Source organism: Planococcus citri, chromosome 3, assembly GCF_950023065.1.
Source record: "Planococcus citri chromosome 3, ihPlaCitr1.1, whole genome shotgun sequence".
Taxonomy (NCBI): domain Eukaryota; kingdom Metazoa; phylum Arthropoda; class Insecta; order Hemiptera; family Pseudococcidae; genus Planococcus; species Planococcus citri.
The window spans coordinates 20,449,404-20,474,872 of NC_088679.1; the positions used below are offsets into that span (position 1 = coordinate 20,449,404).

The following is a 25,469-nucleotide window of genomic DNA, read 5'->3' on the forward strand; positions in this document are numbered from 1 at the left end:
CTTGAAGTGTAATGACGGGGTGAGTGTCCAATAATGAGTTTAAATCCTCCCTTTTTTTCACCTAAGTAACTGTTCGTTATGTCAGTTGCATTCACGTGTAGGGCTTCGAGGTATGTCTCTGTATAATAAAGTGTGATTATGTGTTTGAAAAAATAGTTACCGTAATTGTGCAAAAATTCGCGTAGGTAATTTGATCGATGAAATGAAAAGTGGTGAATTTTTGCGGATGTGATGGCTTGACATCTATCAGCATATGGATATAGGTTAGTGGAAGAAATATTTCTTTTTTTCAAAATATGTTTTGAGAGGTTTTTTATTTATTAAATTACTATCTTTCGAGTAATTCGATGAAGGTCAGGCAATAATGAAGGTTATCACTAATGATTGGAAGTTGATCAATTTTGTATTGTTGATTTTGAAAATTTATTTACTGAGTCACCAAGAGTATCTACTTTTGTATGAAATTTGCATAAATTCACAACTACGAAAATATAATTTATGGCTTAGTTACCAAGTGTTGTTTGATTAGGTTGTCTAGGAGAGATATTTATATACGATAATAATTGCTCGGATCACAATATGGGAGCCAACCGGTACTTATTGAAAAATTGAATGTTCGAATAAACATATTTGTGTGAATTGACACGCATTAAGAGACCTACCAAGGAGCTTCATTCATTTTTCAGAAGATCATTGAATTTTACTTTTCATTTTATTCACAATGAAGTGCCTACCTAATTACGTACATATACCAAGTGATATCATCAACCAAATTAGATTCTTTGATAAGAAATCGGTCATTCATTTGTAATGATTATTCTATTCCAATGAATTCATTTATAGGTACTTACCGTAACGTATCGAAAATTATCGTTACCTAATACGTGTAAAATTAAACAGGCACAGGTGTTATTTCAGGGATGGAAAGCTGAAAGATGAAACTTTTGGCTTTAGTTTTTAGCTTTCAAAAATCCCAAACTTCCTCAGCTTTCAGCTTTTAGTTTTTCAATTTTTTTTTAAATGAGATTGAATAAAAAGGAAAATGGAAACTCATAATCACAACGAAAAAAAAAGTTGAAAAACACGAGAAAAACTGAAACTTTGAGAAAAGTAAAATGTGAAAATCAAAAAAGAAATAAAAAAAAATACTCAAACAGAGAAAATTGAACTTTTTTGGGTCAAATTCTGAGATGTACCTACTCTTTGAAAAAAAAAAAAACGTTAAAATCACGTTTTCACGATTTCAACGATGTAAAATCTTAGAATTTGGTAAAAAAAAACTCAATTTTGAAAGTTACAGATGAAATCAAATGAAAAATTATCGAGCTCTTGCTGGTGTGTTTCAAATGTAAATTCTTCAATTTATTTGAAAAAATATGCATAAACGCCTTTTTTAGGGGTGCCTAAAGTGGGGGGCTCTAAACGAAGGATTCAAAATTACGAATTTAGGGAGAGCTTAATTGAACTTTTTCATCTAGATAATCGAATATATACCTCAAAACATTACGTTTGGCGCAAATCGCAGGTTTCTAGCTTTCCAGGGATTCCCAGAATATCGAAATTACGAAAAATTGGAAAATTGGATTTTTGAGTACCAGCGCAAAATTCTATTGAGCTTAAAATTCGGTAGGATGGAGGTCTTTCAGATACTAATAAACTGTAAAAAGCTTTTTAGGGAGGTTCAAAGGGGTAAGTTCAAAATGGTGGTTCCAAAATTTTCCAAAAATGAAAACCCCCCAATTTCTGCCCCCGAGGGTCGAAAATGGCGAAATCACCTCGCATAACGTTTATCGGGTTCAAACAGATATCTTACGCTAAAAAAGTTTTTGAAAATGAAACTCAGTGGTTCCAAAAATTTTTTTATTCACAACTTTGGAAACCCCTGGAGTCCAAAAAATGGTCATTTTGGGTTAACTAACCACGGATTCGTATTTGGGACATTTATTACAACATTTTAAGAGTGGTCGAGTCGATAACTGGCCTGGGGCCAAAAAGTGGTCTTATGGGGACTCCTCCTTTTCTCACCATTTACTACAACTTTTCTTCATTTTCCATGGAAATTTATGGATTTAAAAGTTGCCAGAAATTTTCCCATACAAATTACAATTTCCAGAAACTTTCAGTGGAAAATTTTTCATCATTTCCAACTTTAAAATCCTACAACTTGTTGCTAAAGACTGTTACTTTTTTTCAATTTTTCAACATTTTTAATTTTGATTTTTAACATTTTTTTAGTTTGCAAACATTTTTATATTTGAAAAACCTTGTTTCTTGAGACATTTTTTCGCAAATTTTTCTAAGTGTTTTGAAAATTTTGAAAAGTTGTCGGTTTTTACGAGAAAAATGTCTCCATGTTAGTCATAAATAAGTCGTGCCAGTAAGTCCCCCTCCCTCTCAGTTATCAAAACACATACATAGGTATATAAGAAATCCGAAAAATTCTGTGAAATATTTTTAACCCTTCCGGATACAGATTTTTTTTAAATTCTTGATTTTTTCAACTTTGAGGAACTATGTAGGTATTAGGGAACTAGCATAATTTGGGAGACTGGGGGAAAGTTGTTCTTAAAAAAGCGCTTATTTAGAAAAGATCTTTCCCATGAATGAGACATTTTCAGAAAGTTTCTATACAAATAGCAGTTTTGTATCTTTTTTATTTTTCGTTTTCCCAATTTTTTTCTAGAGGGGAGGGGGGCTCCATACAAGAGAGCCAACATCATTTGGCAGTCCAAAAAAGGTTTTACTTTGAAAAGGGGTATGTAGAATAATTCTAATGTGAAAATAAGATATTTTTAACATTTTTTCCTTCATTTTGATTTATGTACCTACTTCTCATTTTTTCAACTGGGGGGGGGGGGGTCCTTACTGGCGGGCTAATATAGTTCAAAGGACCGCGTAAAGTTTTTCTTAAAAAGGGGATTATGTAGAGAAATTATGACACAAAAACAAAAAATTTTGATCAAAGTGATTTTTTTTCATTTTTTAGATTTTTCAAGCTTATGGGGCTATTGGCACCACTCTTATTATCAAATAGGAGGAAAATAAAAAAAATGGGGAATTATTTTCTTACCCGAGATAACAACTTGGGGTGGGGGGGTGGGAGGCAGAAAATTCAAACTTCGCAAAAAAAGGTATACAGAATGAATTCGGAGTCGTCTGGTTAAATTCAACTGTAGATACTAGATAGTACTCGAGGAGACAAACAAAAAACGTTATTATGATAAGTTGCCTATCTTGTAAAATGAAGGGGCTATCCTTCTTCTTGGTGCCGTTTCACCCTTCCAGGGCTATCGTGATTATGATGCAATGGCAGCAGTTTCCGTGACATGATACACCAGCTCCCTTCAGCTGTCTCTATTTAGGGCCGTAGGGCGCTCCTGACACAACTGACACAAGCTGGGAAGCTGCGTCCAATGGCTTTCCGAATGGAGTCTGTCCATCTTGTGGGGGATCGTCCTCATCCTCTTGTTCCCTCAACCTTGGCTTGTATGAACAGGGACTCCATGGCATCTGCCCTTTAGTGGAGGCAAATAAGAAAAAATAAAAACATTTTTGGCTACCAAAGATTTTATGATGAAAAATTGTCAAGGGTGGTCCTCTGAATAATCCCTGAGAATTACCACCCCACAGACCCCTTGCTAATTTTTTTATGGGGGGTTGAACCCCCCCAAAATGTTTTTTTTTTGTAGTTTTATCCTCAGGGGTTGATTTTTCGTCAAAAATAGCTTTATTTTTCAGTTCTACGTCAAATTTCCGATCTAGTGACATATCAACTGTCCTTCTACCTCCAAGGGGGGTGGGGCTAGAACCATTCAAATTTGAGGGGTTTTCTAAAAAAACGCAAAATAGCTATCGGCGTGTACGAGGGGTGAAATGGGTCCCGAGAGTGTTCGGGTTGATACTAGCATGGAAGGTAGAATCCATCGAGAAACTACCGCGTGAAAAATTTCAGATCCACACCACCTCCCCCTTTTGGGAAACCCCCCTTTTCTGAAATTTCAATAACAATTTTCTCAGCCCCATTTTTACCGATTTTGAAAATTTTTCAGGATGTTATGTATACCCTTAGTAGCTATCCCCACACAAATTTTCAACCCCCTCCTCTCATATTTACCCCTCAAAATAGTGTAAAAATGTGTCTTAGGGAGAGTTGGGGGTAAAATGGGAATTTTGGGGGAAATAACTGAATATTAATGAAAAGGGTGTCGTTTTCTTATGATTCGATACCACTGAGCACGAATATGACGTCAAAATTTTTGCTACACTCACCTAGCTCTCTCCAGAGCACTTAGCCCCCTCAATTTTTACTATTGTTAAAATAGCATCAAATAAGTTGAAAACGCTATTTTGAGGGGTAAATTTGAGGGGTAAATTTGAGGGGAGGGGGTTGAAAATTTGTGTTGGGATACCTACTAAGGGTATACATAACATCCTGAAAAATTTTCAAAATCGGTTTAAATGGGGCTGTGAAAAGTGTTATTGAAATTTCAGAAAAGGGGGGTTCCCCAAATAGGGGAGGTGGTGTGGATCTGAAATTTTTCACGCGGTAGTTTCTCGATGGTATCTACCTTCCATGCTAGTATTAACCCGAACACTCTCGGGACCCATTTTACCCCTCGTACGCGCCGATAGCTTTTTTGCGTTTTTTTAGAAAACCCCTCAAATTTGAATGGTTTCTCGCCCCACCCCCCTTGGAGGTAGAAGGACAGTTGATATGTCACTAGATCGGAAATTTGACGTAGAACTGAAAAATAAAGCTATTTTTGACGAAAAATCAACCCCTGAGGATAAAACTACAAAAAAACCATTTTGGGGGGGTTCAACCCCCCATAAAAAAATTAGCAAGGGGTCTGTGGGGTGGTAATTCTCAGGGATTATTCAGGGGACCACCCTTGACAATTTTTCATCATAAAATCTTTGGTAGCCAAAAATGTTTTTATTTTCGAAATATGATGCTTATTTGCCTCCACTATTGTGACATGCCCAAAATATTTGAGGATTCTGCTGAGTACCACTGCCAACAATCTTTTCTGGACACCGATTTCTCCCAGGACAGACACGTTGATCATTTTCTCTATCCAGGGTATCCGAAGCATTCTCCTCCAGCACCACATCTCAAGCGCATCGATTTTTCTTCAGTCTCCCTCACATACTGTCCAAGTTACAAAAGTGTAGAGAAACACGGAGAAAACTAGAGCATTCACCAGCCTTATCTTCAGAGCCTTATTGCTCACTACTGTGTCCGACCATATCTTCTTTAGACGAGACATGGCGCTTCTTGTAATCTGAGCTCTACGTCTTATCTCGGCTTCACTGCCTCCTTTGTTATCCACGATGGATCCCAGGTATACTTAAACTGATTCACAACTTTGATGCCCTCAATTTCCTGTATTTCCGGCGAGTTGTTTACAGGCCAGTTCACAATCATAATCTTCGTCTTTGCTTTATTTATTAGTAATCCGTATTTTGCACTGACCTCTTCCAAACATTTCAGAAAACTGGTCATATATTTGACACATGAGGCAATGAGGGTGGTGTCGTCAGCATAGCGAAGATTTGACATTCATACACCTCCAATTGATACTCCTCCCTGCCACTCGCCTGAGCTGTCTTCATTAGGGGCTATAAGTATGCTCCGCAAAACCAGAAATGTGCCAATTTTGAAAAATTCATCAAAAATAATAAAATGTTTGAATCGTTCAAATGATGCCCCTAACCCATAGTACTCGAGTGGACTAACAAAAAAATGTTGTTGTAATCAATTGCCTATCTTCAAAATTGAAGGCACAAACTTGATTCAAAATTTCCAAATTTTGAGTGCCCCAAATTTGAGTTTTGAAATTGTGCTTGCCCCTTCAATTTTGAAGATAGGCAATTGGTCATGATAACATTTTTTTGTTCATCCACTCAAGTAAGTATGAACTTAACATTTTATTACCCCATTTTTGAACTAAAATTTACCTTTTTTGAAAAATTCTTCTAAAGTAAGAAAATGTTTGAATCATTCAAATGGTGCACCTAACCCATAGTACTTGAGTGGACGAACAAAAAATGTTATTATAACTAATTTCCTATCTTCAAAATTGAAGGGGCAAGCACAATTTCAAAACTCAAATTTGGGCACTCAAAATTTGAATCAGGTTTACCCCTTCAATTTTGAAGATAGGCAATTGTCCATTGTCCATAATAACATGTTTTGTTTGTCCACTCGAGTACTATGGGTTAGTGGCATCATTTAAATGATTCAAACATTTTTCTTATTTTTGATACATTTTTCAAAATTGGTAAATTTCCGATTTTGTGGAGGACGTAGCCCCTTCATTTTACAAAATAGGCCACTCATCACAATAACGTTTTTTGTTTGTCTCCTGGAGTACTATCTACAGTTGAATTTAACCAGACGATTCCGATACACAATATTGCTCAGCATCGTACTAAAATTTGATTGGAATAAGCATTTTTCATTTTTCAGTATTTAAGGACATAGCTATCACAGGTTTTGGTAGCGCTAGCTAATAAATTCTGTCATCAACATTATCAACAATGTATTTCTATGATTCCTTATGCTGAAATTGATTTCATATTCGTTCTTGTAGATGGCGTTGCTATAATAATTCCAAAAAATTTAAGCATTTCTTGAAGAATATTAATCTATTACTTAAGTACCTATTTATCTCACATGTAACTCAAACATTTTGACAATGTTGATATTTTACATCACAAATAAGTCAGCATGACACCCAGAATGAACAAAATACTTAGGTGAGGCACCAGAATACCAATACAAATTCATATAGTTACTAGGTGTATTATAGATGACACGAGTATTCTAAAAATAAAACACGACTAACTACACGCACCCGATAAAAAAATCCTAAATTAACGATTAGCTATTTCAAACACGTAACATAAATTAAGACGAATTTTAAAGCAGTTGAAATTCACACCAAATATGGCTCATTTGTTTTCGTTTACTGTATACCTACCTAGATATTTTATCACTAGAGCGCAACAACGACGGAGGGAAAAAAGGCTATAAAAATATCTACTCAGATACCTACCTATACTTGAAACAATTTAGAAAAATATGTATCTACACGAAACCGACACAGAGTTGCATAAAAATTACCTAATTTTACTTAATTTGGGGTATTAACTCGGTAGAGGTATACGAAGCAGTCATCAACAACATAAGGTGTGTTGACAGAAAAGACTAATTAAAATAATACCTAGCCATATAAACGCTATCGCGTATCCCAGGGATTAATTTTTCTTCCAACTCTTCGCATGTTTAAATTCCATTTACGATTCGTACGTTTTTTGTACCAGTTGGTGAAAGTTGCTTGAAAATTTACTCATACTGACCTTTCTTTAATGCATTCGATATATTTTTGTATGTTATTTTTTTCGCAGATCTATATAATGAATTACGTTCTAATTTCAACGGTGCTCTTTTTACACGTGCTAATTACTCAGACGACTGCCAATGCTGACTGTAATAATATCGAAACCAATAAATATTATTCTTTCTCTGGAGACGTATACGTCGTTGGTAAGTTGATACTATATATTTTTCTAATCACTTGAAATTCCATTTCAATATTACCTCGCAATGATTTGTATTTTCTTGACAATTTCGTAGGCTTTTTCGACGCCCACTATGGAGAAAATTGCACCGATCAGAATTCGCATTCTTTGCAACAAATGTACGATGTGGCGGCGGTTGTTCGCGTGCTCAACAAAATTAAATATGTGCCGGGAATTTCTATAGGTTGGTTTTTAATTAAATCGCAATCAAAAACTTTGCCAACATTTTGTGACACTTTGACATCATTAAGTTTTTATTTTAATTACCTGTTTATAAGACACAACTACGAAAAGTTTTTCTAATATGTACCTACGTAATTTTCATCTAGTTCTCCTTCTCGGATCTTAATGAAAACCTAGCTCTTCATCCTGTTCCCTCGATGAGCTTTCTTTACTCTCCTACTCCTCCCTTTGCCTTCTTTACTCCTTCATATAGGTACTAGAATAAATTTCCACCACGGCCTAGGTATCGTTATAACATATCCTGTAGCGATATGCGCGTATGTTTGCGAAATTATAAATTAAATTACTTCGAATAATGTGTAGGTATATCTTTGTAATAAGAAATGAACGCAGGCAAAGCTCGTTAAATCCGATGTAACGTAGAGTCGTACATTTCGCTCGTTAGCAAATTAAAACCCCTTTCTTTTTTAGTTTATTTTTATGGTCAGGGTGTTGTTTTTTTTTTAGTTTTATTTTCGATTCAACTTGGGTAAAATTCTTTTTAATTTTTATCTCGTCGTATAGAGATGACTAAAGGCGAGTAAACAAATTAGGTACGTGGATTTTGCCAAAATAACCTATTTCTACCCAAATACTTACTGGATATGAGGATAAATTCGGATATTTTGTACGACAACTTTAATCAATTTTAATCGCCTACTCGCCGTAATAAAATCAATACCGATGCTTTTCTGCCCTTAAAATTGATACATAACGTTAATGTTTTAATAGTTACCGTATATATCTCTATACGTATTGTATTTTATGTGATTTTAAGAAGTCATAAATTTTTCCCAGGTTTGTCTTTATACGATACGTGTACGTCGAAGGAAATGGCCATAAAATCTTTTATTTCATCTTTAGTCGATGCCGATTGTAATTTCACCTACAATTTGGGTAAGTATATCAACCCATCGTAGGGTAGAATTACGACTAAAGTATTACGAGTGCGTAGGTATTAATATAGGTATTTATTATTTATTTATTTGTGTGACAGTTAGCGAATCTTCACGTTAAATTTATATTTTTAGGACAATTTTGAGCAATTAGGACTGGTGATTTTCCAAATAATATTTGTTTGAAATGCTCCCCTTTCGAAAAAACTAAATGACCATTCGTTCACCTGAAAAAATACTTATTCGAATAACAAACTGGATTTTTTCTCCAATTTTCGAAATTTCGAGACTTTTTTTCAAATTTTTTGGTCTGAATTAATTTTACAATTATAGGTACTACCTGAGTTTATATTTTTTGTCAGTTGATAATATTATTACCTGAGGAAACTGTCTCCTCTTTGTCGAAAAATTATTTTAAAATCCTCAATTTTACAGAAAAATTCGTCGGTTTGATCTTTAAAAATTCTGGGAACTCTGAAAGAATATGAAACTGTGATTTATTGTTTTTATTTTCTGTAATTTTCTAATTTTGAAAATTGAACACAAAAGTAGGTGTATATTGTAGAGATCTCAACATCAAAAGAGAGATATAGCTTTGAGAAGATTTACCTTGTATTTTTCAATTGAACTTCCAACGTCTTTAGTGTTTTCCCAGATATTTATTCGGCTAAATAAAGTCGCCTTTATAAAATTAAAAATTAAAATTTAGGTTTAAAAAATATCAAAACTTGAAAAGTCAAAAAAAAAAAAACTAGATAGAAAAATATTTTTGTGCTCAAATCTTACTGCAGAAAATTAGATCAAGTTTTTGAGAAAAAAAGAGAGAACATGATCCGAAAGAAATTTGAAAAAAAGAAAACAAATTCATAAGTTTTTTCAAGGCACAAATTCTCAGAAATAGAACCGGCTTGACAATTGAAGAGCTCTATTCCAAAGTGGGTTAAGTCATTTTTAAAAAATGCACGTTTTACGGAGATTATTACTTCAAAAGTGGGTTAAGTCATCAATTTTTCAAAGTAAATTTTTCTTCAAGTGATTGTTCTATGTCCAAAGAAAGGAAAGGTGCATTGACCTTTGGAAACAGAACCAATTTCAGTATCAAAAACTTTACACGCATTTTTTGGAGGAAAAAATGACTTTTAACCCACTTTGGAATAGAGCTCTTCAATTAGATAATTTTAATGGTTTTTTTTTTTTGGAAGAAAGGGAGGAAGGGAGATGATATACTCGTAGTCATCTTTTGGTGGGTATTCTGCTTGAAAATTTAGCTTTCAGTTTTTAGGATGAATCAATTATTGATTTTTGGTTTTGATTAAATAGTTTGAAATTTGCAGTAAAGTCTAAAAATCACTTTTGATGGAAGTGCCCAATCAGTTTTTGGTTTTGATTCCTACTTTTTGTGTGTAGTTGTTGCTGTTGTTTTTAAACTGAAAAATCTTTTTTTTTTTTTTTTTTAAATTAAAATCTAAAAAATTCTCAACTTTTTTCATTTCTTTTTCAACTTGAAAAAAAAACTTGTAATTTTTTACATATTGTTTGACTAATGATATTATTGAAGTTGGCAAGTTTCTAAAAAGTAATCTGTTTAGTGTTTGTATACAAACTGAAAAAAAAAAACTAGAAATGTTTCTACTTACATAACTTACTTAGTTATCAAAGCAGTAATTTTTCAATATTTATTGTTTGTAATTTTACAATTTTACCTATGTTATTTCTAACTCTTTTCTCAATTTTTAAACAGTCCTCTCAAGATTGTACCAGTGTACCACCCTCCCTCGAACGATTAATTGCCATATTTTTAAAATCAAGTGCATACCTATAATTTGATTTCGCCAAATTATGCAACTCTCCAGTGTCTCTGCCCAATCCTTCATTTTGAAAAAAAAGAGCAATTGGAACACACTTGATACCGAATAATGACACATTTTCAGATTTTTTCGACGTTCTTTTCAAAATAGGGGAGCTGAAAGGGCCCTGAAAGATCGTATATCCAGAAAATAAAACGGATATTCGAAACCAATGCTCTTGAAAACCTTGAGTTCATTTTCAATTTTTTGATATTTCGACTATTTTCAAGAGCACTGATGGGAGGAAGCACCACGATCCAAATGAACAACATTCAGGAACGTAAATCTAAAGTTTTGCATATTTGGACCACCATTTGACCTCATAACGGCTCCCAAAAGTAAGATGCGAATTGAAATTTTCAAAAAATACAGTAAGAGTATAAACATTTTGGGTTTAAGAGCGTAGAATTCATTTTTGAAGACTACCTGATCCCAAACACCAAAAATTGGCGCCAAAGAGGAAGTACAAAATTAAAAATGTATAAAAATACTGTACCTACCTATTGGTATCAAAATTTTAGGTTTTTAAGGGTACAGAATTCATTTTCGGAGACCATTTTTGATTTCAAACATCAAAATAAGGTCCAAAGAGGAGGTTAGGTACAAAACTGAATAATTTCAAAAATTACCATGAGTCAAAATTTGAGTTCCCAGGGGTGCAGAATATATATATTTGAAGACCATTTGCCCAAACCCCTAAAATGAACTCCAGAGGGAACGTGGATAATAGAAAATTTTAAGAAATATTGCGCGAGTATCAAAATTAATTGATGTTTTCAGGGCACAGAATTCATTTTTGAAGGCCATTTTGATCCGAAACCCTGAAATAAGGTCTAAAAGCAAGCCAAAAAATTGAATAATTTTAAAAAATATGTACAGCATAAAGGTAGGTACCTCTAATGTGAGTTTGTATAGTGAAGAATTCATTTTTGGCAACCATGTTTTTCAACTATTCAATTTTTTTTAATTCGAGTTCGAATATTTGCCACAAAATGAGAAATACAATTTTTGTACGTTTTAACCATTTCTCTAGCCGAACTCTTTTTTAGCTTCAATCTCCTCCTCCCCCCCCCCTGAATCCCAAACCGCGGATAATTTTTAGATAAAACAAAACTGCGGAGTCGAAAAAGCACACAAAAATACACCACCAGGATAAATTTCAATTACTGCAGTTCATTTCTTAATTTTTTATAAATTTGAAAAAATTCAAAATTGCCTGTTTTTTGTTGTTGTTTTTTTTAAATTGGAAATTGGAAATTCGGTCAAATTGAGATGAAAGACTTCAAATTTGGTTCAGATCTTTTTTTTGTTTTTCAGCAAACCGATTGATGGTGAAAAGATGCTAAATTGTGTTTTGGCACTCTTTCACGATTTTTCCAAAACTGGACAATCTAAAAATGTGCTCAAAGAGGCTTCAAAAATTGATTCAAAAGATCAACAATAAGACATAAAGAATGCAAACAAAACCTCACTTTTTATCAAATTTTCATTTTTCTTTACAAAAAATAATTCAAATATAAGGCTGGTAAGTATTTGAATTTTTAAAAATTCGTCAAACATCAGAAAATGAAACTCAATATTTGAAATTTGGGTACTTACGACAACGACAATTGAGCGAATACTATTTTCACCTATTTTGATAACCACTCATACAAACTCTAAAAAATTAGGAAATGCTACACTTAGAAGGTTTCTAAATATGTATCGGAGAATTTTGAGCATATTGGTTAACACGATGCCCTTGGCCATCAGGTACGAGTATGAAATTTTCCTAGCTGAGAATTCACCCAAAATGAGCCTTTTTATTATTGCGTGCACACACACATCCTATCATGTCGAATAAGTTGCATAATGCAGCCTGAATAATTCATTATTCGAGGTGTTCGATGTATTGCATAAGCAATTCGCCCGAAATTCGAAACTTATTCCGAACAACTGCCTACGCTTCAAATTCGTAGCCTATATCTTTTCGCGTACAATATTGTTTTAGGTCATTTCCTGCGATAAACTGTCCATAAATTTTTCAACGATAATGATCACTTTTTCGTATAAAACTTTCTTCGCCAATTTTTGTCTCCTCTATAGTGATAAAAATATATAAGTTCTCGATAGAATGATTTTAAAACTAACTAGGATACGAAGTGGATTTCTCTCGAGAATGAGCTGAAACTCCTCTTGTGTCTTGGTTCAATTAGAGAATAATTTACCTTGAGAGTTTTCGCTCTTTTTATTTGGTCAATTGGAGGTAAAGTTTAAAGCAGAGATGGACTCGCTCTAGAGATTCGTGCGTTTTTCTTTTTACCAACACGTCTTTCCTTTTGAGATTTTCACTAACTTCATAACTCTAATATAATTGTGAGCTGGTTGTTTAATGTTGATATTTGCCAACATCGTTATGACATTTCGATTCTCGGCGAGCAGTCTGTTGCGAAATTTCTTAGTGTAACTTTTAATCGAGCTGCGATGAAAGTTACTAATTCCCCGAGAGATGGAATATTACTTTGTTTCTATTTTTTTTTTTTTTTTTTACAGGAGCGCTTAGTACGAGTTCCGCTGCGTCGATGATTCGTAATATAACCGATGTGAAAAATATACCAATTTTTAGCTTGGACTTTAACCCGGATACGAATATTTTATTGGAAATTACCGCTAAATTACTATTGGAATTGGAATTTTATAATATCGATTTGGTTATATTTCCGTCTGCCGAGTTGCTCGATCGGTTTAATAATGTTACCATGAATAAGAACATTTGTGTGAAAGAATCGAAGCTATTTTCACATTATCAAGGGTGAGTATTAATTGATTAAGATTCAAATTTAATTATGGGTGTTCTTGTATTAGGTATGGGTTTTGAATAAATTCAAAGAAATTCAACGAGAGCATGCATCTTTTTTCTAAGCTGTACGTTATACAGATTCATTCGTTTGGAAATTCGCCAAGAAATTACTTAGTATGATTTTAATTTAAAAAAAAAAAAAAATTATTTAAATTTATTAATACAAATAGATACATATTACAATCATTAGTACAATTATTTATTACGTTTAATCGAAGTATGTACTCTTGAGAATTATACTCCTACTCATATGTATAAATTTTCCATTTTCAGATCATGCCCAGGCAACAATGAAATTGTGGTCGTTGCGATAACGTCTTCGGAAATGAGCTTTTTATTGAAATTAGAAATGGATTGTTTATCAACGTTCGTGATAATTATTCTGGAAAATGACATTGATTTATCATCAATTACAGGTAAATATTTGAAATTGCCAATCGCATTTAGAGCAGGTAACTTATTGAAGCGTAGGAGAAAAGTACCGCATTTCGAATCGATTGATTGTCAAAAAATGACATAAATTTCACGTTTCATAGGCTCACGAATCGCGACTCACGAGCGCGCAAAAAATGAAATAATTTCGATTTTTCATATCGTCAAATAAAATAAACGAATGGTATGCCTTTTTTTTTTTCGGAGTGTGTGTACATTAAACCAGCTATTCGTTTTAGATTAAGGGCTGGGTAAAGGTAGAAAATATTCCAAACGAGAAATCAATCTCCGCCATGGGATAGAAATACGTAGGTATTATACATAGGACGTGGGAGCAGATCATTCAAACGTGAATTTACGTGGCATATGGTATCGCTGAAATTTGATGAATGTAATTTTTCACATACCTGAAATCGAATTCGTACCGTATGTACCTGTGTTGGGCCTACTTGGAAATACCAAAAATGTATTTTTTAAGTCAATTAATTCTCCAATGCTCGAAACATGTGACATTTTTAAATTTCATGTATTCTTAATCTCGAAGAAATGCTGAGAAATGTTCAAAATCAATGTTAGAAAACAGACTTATTTTATAACTTTTCATCGTTATTTTTTTTGCACGGTTTGATACAAAGGAAGTGAGAACTTTGCTTACTCTCTTCTTGGAAGGTTTCTTTTTACAAGTGATACCTGAATTCAAGTCCAATGACCTTCATAACAAATTAATTTTCAAATCGATAACAACAAAAAAAAACGAAAAATGAAATGAATATCTATATATTTTTTAAAAAGGTACAGAAATTGATTTTAAATTGGTACTTGAACTTTTACCCACAAATAGTAATAATTGCGTGGCTTTTTGAAAAATTGAAATCAAAGAGGAAAGAAAAACGCTGACTGAATAAAAACTGAAAATTACATATTTTTGAAAAATTAAAAAAAAAAAATCATCCGATTTAGGTATGGATTGATAATTTATTTTAAAAATGAAAAAATTGCTATAAAACTAAAAAAAAATTGGTAAAATTTTCAACTTCTCAATTTGAAGTGTTTTTGAAAAAGTACATCCATGTCCGATAATTTTTTGTAAAATGCTCAAAGGGATTGAAGAACACAAAAAATTTAGATATTCATTTCACCCTTCGGAACTTCTCTCGAACAATTCCTATTTTCGCTTTATTGTAAAGAACAATTTTTACACCCTTTTTCCCATTTCTTCGTGAATCTTCTGAAAAGTTGGACGCATGTGGATTTTTGTTCAAGGCCATTCCCATTCGAATCTCGATCTAGGTCTTATCACAAATTAAGCCCAAGTACCAAACTACCAAATGTGGTCAATTTTCATGAAAATGACTCTGGCAGGGATGTCGTTCTCCAAGTTTTTTTCCTTTTTTCCCTCAATTTCAGACAAGATATTTAGGTAGGTACTTATCTAGTCTACTTAAATGTGGTCAGAATATATTTCAAAGTTGTCTCAAGTAAGAACTTTTTCGTTAGTGGCAAATCGACTTGGTGAAATTGAATTGCTTGAAAACCATACTTGAGATTAATAAATTAGGTATTGTAAGTTTAGTGATCATGAAACGTACACACTTTCACTTTTTACAAATGAATAATATGGGTCCCATTTTTTTTTTTTTTTTTGCATAAAAATGACAAGAAATTCCACTTTTTACCGTATTCAAATTTAGGAATTTCAAAAAAGTCATTATTCTTTTCCCTTCTCAAAAATTGAAACATTTCATTTACTTTTTTCCACTTTTTAAATCATTGATACCTATTACCTACCTATTTTTTTATTCTCAAGCTTTGATTTTCAAGGAATTTGTCTTGAGTGAATAGAATCTTCTTCTTCCTCGCTTGCCCATATCCGGACATTGCGACTACAAAATCCCCACGACCAGTTCCCTCCAGCTATCTCTGTCGTCTGTCCTCAGCCTTTCTCGTGCATTCTCCCAGTGACATTTTGGCAGTTTTCTTGATTAAGTCCGTGTATCCGGCGGGTAATCTTCCCCTTCCCCTGTTGCCTTCTATGTGGCCTTGGACTGTCAGTTTTTTCAGGTTGCCCTGTCTCACGATGTGTCCAAAGTAGCGTAATATTTGTCTCCTGATGACTGTGCTTAGCCTTTCCTTTACACCCAGTTGTTGAAGTAGTGACGCATTTGTTCTTTTCTGGACCCAGGACATCCTTAGCATGTGTCTGTAGCAGTACATTTTGATTGCGTCGATTTTATCTTGATCTGCCTTGCATACTGTCCAGCATTCTGATGCATACAGGAAGATGGAGAAGACTATAGCGTTTTTACAATTCTCAGTTTTGTGGCCTTTGTAATATTGTGGCTTTTCCATATCCAGTTGAGCTTTCCCATTGTTATCTTTACTGTAGCCAACCTTCTCCTGATTTCTCCAGCTGAGCCTCCCTGATTCTTTATTAACAGGGTGGACCCATAGAACATGTGGTCTACCAAGATATCCCATTTTAGCCCCCTGATTTTGGGCTCCTCAATTAATCAGCCAAATTTTTTTCTCCCCTTTTTTAAAGTGCAGGACACTGAGCATAAAAATTCATTCAGAAATGTTTTAAGCGGCCCAGTTTTTACCTCATCTGCCCAAATACACCGCGGCCTACTGAGATTTTCTCAGTAACTCGGTGGGTGGGTCCGGGCCTGGTTATTAATGAACCAATGGCACACAAAGTCCTGTACGAGTACAACCTCTGTACCATCAATCTCCAAGATTTCAGGTCTGTTCCTTCGCTCCCTGTCAATTATCATTACTTTCATTTTTCCTTTGTTGACCCTCAGACCTGCCTCATTGCTGGCTTCTTCAATTTTCTGGAGCATTTCCTTCATCTCATCAGGTGCCTCTGCAAGCAGGATTGTGTCCGCATATTGTAAGTTTGATAATGTCTTTCCTCCAATCCTGACTCCTTTTTCCCAATCCTCTAGTGCAGTTCGCATTACCCATTCTCTGTATGAATTGAAGAGAGTTGGGCTGAGTATGCACCCCTGTCTCACTCCGTTTGCTGTATGGAAATGATTGGTGAGCTCTCCTTCAACTATCACCTGTGCCACGTTGTCCTCATACAGACTCTACTCTGAGCTTTTTGAGGTTTTGCCAGAGGATCTTCAGCTTCACATTGTCGAATGCCTTCTTGTAGTCAATGAAGCACATGTACACTGGCTTGTTGAATTCTCTTGCCTTTTCAATCACTTGGCATACATTTAGGATTTGTTCTCTTATGCCTCTTCCTGGCACAAAACCCATCTGTTCTGGTGGGATCTGTGGCAGGATGTACGCTTTGATAAGCTCGTGCATGATTTCCAGTAGTACTTTGCTTGCGCGTGATATCAATGATATAGTTCTATAGTTTGAGCATTCCATCTTTGAGCCTTTCTTATGCAGGAGTAGAAAATCAGAATAGATTTTGACCACCTCCCCCTCCCAAGACAAAATTGAAATGTATGAAAAAAATGTTTTGGTTCTTAAATTTTCAATTAAGTATTAAATATTGAAATCTCACCATCATTTTCTTTTTTATTATGAATTTTGATTTATTTTTCTTTTATGTAACAATGTAGAATTGAAAGAGAGGAATCAATAAAAACTGATTTTCCCTTCTGTCTCCTTTTAAAAAAATATTTAGAAAAAATTCCGTTTTTTTAACTATAAATCAAGCTTTGGAGTTTTTCATTTTTTCTCCTTTGAGGAATTCATTTTTTTTTGAATTTCAAATTGTCTACTTAAAAGTACTTGGTAAATTTTTAGGGAGAATCAAAAGCTAAAAATAAAAAAATTTTGAATAAAGAAAAGATTCCAATGTTTTCTTGAATGCAGACCAAAAAAAAATAATTTTATGCAATTACAGTTTTTTGACAAGCGTTGGAGACACCCAACAAGAGAGGTATTGTTATTCAAACTGGTAAACATTTTGGCACTGAACTGGATTAAATCAAAAGAACATGTACAAAAATACGCAATGGACCAGAATTTCAGGTCTTTGAGTCCATTCTTGAATTTTTAGATACCTATCAAAAGACTGAAGAGGAGATGAAAAGAAAAAGAAATTTTGTACAAAGTGAACTACAAATAGAAGCAGAAATTTGACATGCATGCTTCCTAATTTATTGTATCCTCCCCATTTTACATCGTTTTAGATTATTTTGAGTACTTCCAGAGTGCCCCTACACCCAAAAACTTTTAAAAGTGACAGCCTCCTTACAATTTTAGAGATAAAAAAAATATGAAATTTGGTTCACTTTTCAACCTCGAAAACCATTCAATACTTATTACTTACCTACTGCTCCGAAATGAAGGAATTATGCCTTAAAACGGAAGACTTTTTGAACTATCACTTTCCAATTTGAACAAAACCATACTACATAGATTGAAAGAGAATGTTTTAAAACCAATGTTTAACCAAAATTTCAAGCAATAAAATTCATTTTTAGATTTTTGGCAAATTCTTGAAAATTAAAAATTTTAAAAAGCTGTTTTAAGAACGAATTTTAAACTTTTTCATGAAAAATAAATTTTGTTGAGTAAAGTGAACAAATAATGTGAACAATGCCTTCAATTCAACTCCCACACGCATCAACAACTACTTAGTTTAAGCCCATTCTGGAGCCTCCAATGATTTTTCAATTTTCTCCAGAAAATTCAAATCGCCCCGAAATAAGGGCCAAAAATAAACTTTAGAACCGATAACTTTGATTCAAGTTTATTGTTCAGCCTCTCGTTAAGGTTGTTAGCGTGAAATTTCAGCTGTAACTATGAATTCAAAAGTGAATTGTGTCCAACTTTTGAATTTCCGAAAAATTGAAAAATCATATTTTCATAGAAGATAAAAATACTTAAATACTTGACAATGACATGTACAAATCTTTTTTTTTCTGGCAAGATATAAAACATCTAGTGAGTCTTAACGTTTCTCCAAAAATTTAAAACCACAGTGGAAGGGCCAAAAATGAACTTCTGCATCTACAACATTGGTTAGTGCTTATTGGACGTCTTCTCGACCGGTTTAGGAAATTCCAAGAGATGGAATTTTTATTCTTGAATCCCAGGAATAAAGTGAAGGGAAAATCGAATCTTCATAAAAGGTATAACGAGCGCTTTTTTCGTTGAGATATCACCTACCCAACTTATATCTACGTTCTGAAATTTATTTTTGTCTCTTCCAGAGTGATTTGGAATTTCTGAAAAAAAAAATTAAAAATTGCAAGAGGCTTCAGAATTGTCGAAAATTGGTAGTCATTGCGTTGATGTGTGGCAGTTTAAGTACAGTCGAAATTATTCACATAGGTTCAATTTGCTCTGAAAAATTTTAATTTCATAAAAAAATTAAAATTTGTCCTCAAAACAGATTTTTAACTTTTTTTTCAATTCTTAAAAATTCGCCAAAAATTCAAAAATGAACTTTGGAACATGAAATTTTGATTACAGGGATTTTAGGATATGCTCTTTCGATCTAGGTTGCTATCGTTCAATTCAGAGAGCGCCAGTGCAACGAAAAGTCGCTATTGACTTTGACTTTACGTTTTTTTTTTTGAATTTTTTTCAACTTTTTTAGCAAAGTTTTTGTATTTTTATCCTAATCTTCGCATTTTCAATTGGTTTTCAAAAAATAAAAAAAATTCAAACGAATTTCCCCAGTACCTGGCAACCCTGCTAATCAATTTCCGTATTATTCTTACAGAAAACTTACTGCTGCACAACGTATACCTGGTGATCCCATCGACCATCTGGCCAGAATTCGATATCTCAGTCGAAGACAACTTCGAATCGATTGTATCGCTAATCGAAGAAAACCTGTTGCACTCGAACGTCACCATGAGCTTCATCAGAACCGCATCCACGGTGATCTCAGTAGTCGATCATTTCAAAACAAAACTACTCGCAGAATGTGCAGAAAACGCCACTCACCAGACATTATGTTCCAACTTGACGAATTTCAAGAAACTAGACGAAAACCTCGTTTTACACCAAACCCAGAACGTTTCCGATTTACTAGGAGTCGATGATCGTAACGTCTTGCACTTTTTAATCCTACTAATTAATTTTAATCACGTAGAATCCTTCGCCAAAGTGAGAATAGTAGGTAACGAATTATCGATAGATTTCGCAACCCCAACGACTCATCTAGGAGTAAATATTTGCGATTCGGATATAGAAAATTGTAAAAACTGTTCCAATTTTATTGACTATTTCAACGCCAATATTAGCGATATGAATTTTACCCAGATGTCAAACGCAGTCGAATGTGTTCCGCTGAGGTTCAGATCGAATGGCTGGGTATCTTCGGTGCTGACCGTTTGCATTATAGGTCTTATATCGTGTTTTTGCGTACTGGCATTCATCATAATGCGAATATACAAAGAGGATATCTTAGAAGGTAATCCGTGTTCAACATTTTTACTCATAGTGGCCACCGTTTTAACGTATTTAACGGTGATACCGTTTTGCGTCGAGTTATCCGAGAGAAAAGCACTCTGCGCTGTGAAACTTTTCAGCTCGAGTTTTTGCTACTGTACCATTTTCTCTATTATATTATCTCGCGTACTTATGATTTTAACGTGCGACTACAATGGTAGCTTTATGAGCCATATAAACGGTTACTTGCAAAGTTTCTTGTGTTTTTTCATGTTCGCCGTGCAAGTGGCGTTAATAATGGAATTCTGGATTTTCGGATGGGTCCTCTCGGATGTAGATTATTGCGCCAAATTCATGAATACTAATTTATTCCTCTCGTACATGATGTACGATACTTTTCTGCTCATACTTATCGCCTCGCTCGTACCGTTCATTACCAAAAGCCGGAGAAATTATAAAGAAGGGCTCACTTTCACCGTGCTCACCGTGTGCTTTATTATAATTTGGATTTCGTGGAGTTTCGCCTATCTGGTAGCCTCGCCGGAATGGAAAGATTTCTGCGTGGCTACCGGCCTGACTGCCACGGCTACTGCTATCGTCGTGTGTATATTTATACCCCGCACGTATCTAATTGTCACCGGGATCGTTCGAGATAGAATTACAAGCGCTATACCCACCACAGTTTCCAATATCGTCGATATGAATTATAGGTCTACTCAAGCTCTGTACGATAGTGTGGATTTAGAGAGGCAGAAAAGAGGCGAGCTCAATATGGGCTATTACGATGATCCCAATGGATCCAGTTCTACGTCTAGACTAGAAGTATCTGTGCCTCCTGCGAGGAGAAAATCAATCATGTCTATTCGAAGTCAAAGCATGGAGAATAATTACGAAAGCTGTGATATACCCGATTGTAATCAAAAAATTACTAAATTTTAAGCCGACGAAACAAAAAGTTTTTCTGAAAAGATCAGTTTTTTTTTTTTTTTATATTGGCATAATTATTTCAACGATTTTATGTGTCTTTTTATCAATCGAGTTAGAAGATCTTTATTTAGAGGGCTTCCATGTCATTCGAAACTTCATCTATCAAAAATCATTCATAAATTCTCTTAGTAGGTACACATATAAGGAAGAGAAAGTTGTAGGGGAGATATTTCTCGTCATATTTTGAATTTTTCCCTTCAGTTAAGGGATTTATTCTTTTTATGGATTTCTGACCAAAATTTCGATGTCTTCAAGAAAGAGGAAAGGGGTATCACAGATTGAAAAAAACCAATATTCCAAAATAGCGCTTCAAAAAAGATACTTACCTAACAAATCAAATATGAGTGTGCAAGTCCAAGTCCAATGATAATTTATAGGAATTCTTTTATAAATATCCATGATTATTGTCTTGAATTGAGGATCTCGACGAAGCTCTACGATTTTTGTAGCTTCTTATTTTTCCAATTACCTATTTAATTTGACTCAAGATCGTCATTTTGATAACGGGAAAATGCAACCTTATTTATTTTTGAAGAAAAAACTGAAAACTTCATTTTTTAAGTGAAAATAAGAACTTCTTAAAACAATGAAAGCTATTGAACTTTTTTCTTTTTTTGAAAAAAAGTCTCTTCTGAAAAACCTTCTCGAAAAAAAACTTCGATACAAGAAAAAAAATCTCTCTCCAAAAATTGTTTGTCGCGAAACAAATTTCAAAAATTAAAACTTCTATTGAATGAAACTTCTTATTTGAGGTGGCTTCTTCTGTGATAGGGACAACTAAACTTTTCTGAAGGAATTTCTCCAATCAATTTTTTTTGAAAAAAATCTTCGAGGGGGGGGGGGTAAGCTTCTTCATAGGAAAAAACTTGTGGGAAAATTCTGTTTTGTAAACAACTCATTTTCGATTTTCGACCTCAATTTTTGAAAAAAAACATATTTGCTTTAGAAGAGGAAAGAGGTGTAGACTTTTTTCAGAAGGCCTTCGTTTTTATCCTCACCACTGATCCCCTACCCCCTCCTCTCTCTTGTCAAATCTCCTCCGCAGTCATTTGCGAATCTATTAGAAAGGGGGTTATTACTCGTATCTACTTACATGAGATTACCTCCAAGACTCCAAAAACCCAACCATCTCAAAATCCACAAAAAAATCCTAAAATTAAGGGCCGATTCCGCATACACGATTGCATACCCGGTCCGCCTGATTTTCGAGTGTTGAGATCTCGAGATCTATCCGACGAAAATCGATGAAATTTGAAATATAGATACTATGAAGCAATTAGAAAAAAATGTCGGATGGGATTTTTAATTACTTGAATAGTTTTGGAATTATCAATGATTGAAAAGTGTTCAAATTTCGTTCATTTTCAATTTCAAATTCTGCGAAAAATACTCAATCAAATGAAAATCGCTTCCGACATTTTCTTTTAATTGTTTCAAAGTATATATATTTCAAATTTCATCTAATTCTGTTCAGTAGATCTCCAGATCTGAAGATGCATGCTGATAAGCAAGGTTTACACGCTGCTAGTTTATTCAATTCAAACTACCGCAAGTAACTTGATTTTTTATTTAATTGACAGATTATCCATTCTATTTCACGATGAAAAATAATAAATACAGGTAAATTCATTTGATCAGAGATGATCAAGTACTTAAAAGTGAATGTACTTGAATTAAGTAAACTTGCAACGTGTGAATCTTAGTCAAGGATTCTGCCTGCTGCTTATGCAATAAAGTATGCGGAATCGGCCCTTAAAATAAAAACATCGAAAAATGGGTTTCAATTGACCAAACAAATTATTTTTAAAAATTATGAAGAAATGCACCAAAAAAATTATCTAAAAGTCACATTCTGAAACTTGATAAGCATCCCTAAATTGAAAACGATCTCAAAATCCACACAAAAATTCAATAACTTGTCGTAAGATCATCGAAAAGTAGATTTCAATTGACTAAAAAAGTCATTCAAAGCCTAAAAGGCCACAAAATCGTAAAAAAGTTCACAAGAATCCGAAAATGAAAAATTTCTCTGAAAAATCAGCCGGTAGAAACTTGAAAATTTTCATCAAATTAAACGAAACCAAAGTCCCAAAAAATCGAAAATCGTCATAAAATCTTGCAAAAAAATCATATCAATCAACTAGGTAACCAGAAGTCGTTCAAAAGCAACAAAGTTGTAAAAAATCTATCAAAATGAAAAAATTTTTTTTGAAAAATCAATCAAGGACTGATTGAAAATTATTCCTAGGTGGATTAAAAACCATCTCAAAATCCACAAAAAAAATCGAATAATAATTGTCACAAGGTCATCGAAAAATCGATTTCAACTGATTAAAAAGTTATTCAAACTTCAAAGGCCACAGAATGGTAAAAAAGCTAACCAGAATCCAAAAAAAAATTTTTTCTAAAAATCAATCGGAGAAACTTTGAAAATTTTCATCAAATGAAACGAAACAAAAATAAAATTTTGCTAAAAATTCATTTTTAATTAAATAAAAAGCAATTTAAAAGCAACAGAGTTGTAAAAGATCCATCGAAACGAAAACTTGAAAAAAAATCAATCAAACACTGCTTAAAAATTATTCCTAAATTAAAAACTATCTCGATATTAAAAAAAAAAATCAATAAGCTATCATGAGATTATCAAAAAATCGATTTAGATAGACTGAAAAAGTCATCCAAAAGACGACAAAATTGTGTAAATGTCCTCCAAAAATAAAAAAAGAATTTTTTTCTTAGATCGCAGAATCTTGTAAAACGTTTCTAAATACCTAATAAGAAACCACTGCAAAAAAAAATAAAATTGAAAATCGTCATATCACATTATCGTCGTAGCATTATCGAAAAATCATTCAAATCGACTAGGTACCTATCGACTGAGGAGCCACATATATCATTTAAAATCCACAGAACTGTGAAAAAATCCACCAAGAACTGAAAATGATTAGATTTTGACTTGATTTCAAGTATTACTCGGGTTTTTCAACATTCCAATGCATTTTTCACTTCAAAAATTGGAAGTGGCCTTATTAGGAACCATGTGTTTTTGATATTCTAATAAGGACACTTGATTTAAATTGAAATGGGAGGGGTAAATGGTATCTGAGGAAAAATTCAACTACGCCACTGTAAAATAGAGGGTTGGAAAGTTACTTTCATGAAGCTTTTGAAAGTTTTCATAAACATTAAATACCCCAAAAAATTGCTTAAAATTAAGGTGGCCTTATTAGGACCACCTAGCTTGAACTTACGCAGCGTTTTTTTCTGTACTTTATTAGGTATTATACCTACTTATTTTAGCTGATTTGAAAGAAAAACAGCATTTGGAACAATGAAATTCCAACTTATAGATAAGGATGTACAAGCTACCTAATATTACCTTGGAATTATGTCTGGGTTTCACTAAAAACAATTCTGATTTAAACATTGACATGCGTTTGATATGGTATTTTGAAAATATGTACGTAGGTATACCAAAACCATTTTCTAGTCTTTCCTTGTGGAATACTTAATACGTCATGTCGACGTGTGACTGATTAACGTTTCTTAATTCTATGTATTGTCTTTCAAATTAAAAATTCGAGTGAAATGTGAACTTATACCTATTTATTGTTTAGGTGTCCCGTCAATATAATTCAATTATACTTACCTATCTATCTATAAGTTGATTCGATTTATATGATTATGAGTACTTGATACTTACTTAATTACGTATCTGTATCGTATTCTTATTTATTCAACATTGTGCATTTGATTAATGTGTAATTTTGTTTACCTACTTCTAGTCAATCTGCTCTAGTCCTAAGTTATTTCAACGTTTCATAGAATTTTGTAATACTTGTATGTATCAACTAAATATATAAAATTTTTTCACAAACATGCTTTGTGGTGTGTTTGATTTCATTCCTTTGATACATATGAAGCTGAAAATCATTTAAATGATTTAGCCTACCTGAGCAAAAATAAATTGCAGGTCTGCGAGACAAACAGCAAAGTAAAAATACTCACCATAAGTAGATACGACAGCTATAAATAAAATAGCTAGGTATTAAGTACAAAGTTTGGTACCCATAAAATCCAACTTTCGCTTTCACAAAGCATATAATTTGGCAAACTCAGAAAGATATTGCAATTACACTCTGAATCCGAATAACTAATTAGTGGGTACCTACATAAGTTACCAACCCCGATAAAATATTAACACTGAAAATTGAATGTTACGCCATTATTTTCCATTTACTTACTCGTAATATGTACGCTTAAATGTGCACCAATAATTTATATGTT

The 25,469-nt window shown here is 33.5% G+C and overlaps 1 protein-coding gene across 1 annotated transcript; it reads left to right on the forward strand.

The window, feature by feature from the left end:
• Positions 1-65: 65 nt before the first annotated feature.
• boss (bride of sevenless) lies at positions 66-25,028 on the forward strand. Its single transcript, XM_065358102.1, has 7 exons — positions 66-263; positions 7,414-7,552; positions 7,643-7,771; positions 8,608-8,706; positions 13,085-13,343; positions 13,665-13,807; positions 19,522-25,028. Exons 2-7 carry the CDS (start codon positions 7,423-7,425, stop codon positions 21,132-21,134), a joined length of 2,373 nt encoding a protein of 790 aa, XP_065214174.1. The 5' UTR covers positions 66-263; positions 7,414-7,422; the 3' UTR covers positions 21,135-25,028.
• Positions 25,029-25,469: the final 441 nt, after the last annotated feature.

Excerpts from the sequence above, each read along its gene's own strand:
- boss (XM_065358102.1), top strand. The coding sequence starts at position 7,423 with ATGAATTACGTTCTAATTTCAACGGTGCTCTTTTTACACGTGCTAATT. Across the intron at positions 7,553-7,642 it reads TGGAGACGTATACGTCGTTG|GCTTTTTCGACGCCCACTAT; the intron begins GTAAGTTGATAC and ends ACAATTTCGTAG. Across the intron at positions 13,344-13,664 it reads CTATTTTCACATTATCAAGG|ATCATGCCCAGGCAACAATG; the intron begins GTGAGTATTAAT and ends TTCCATTTTCAG.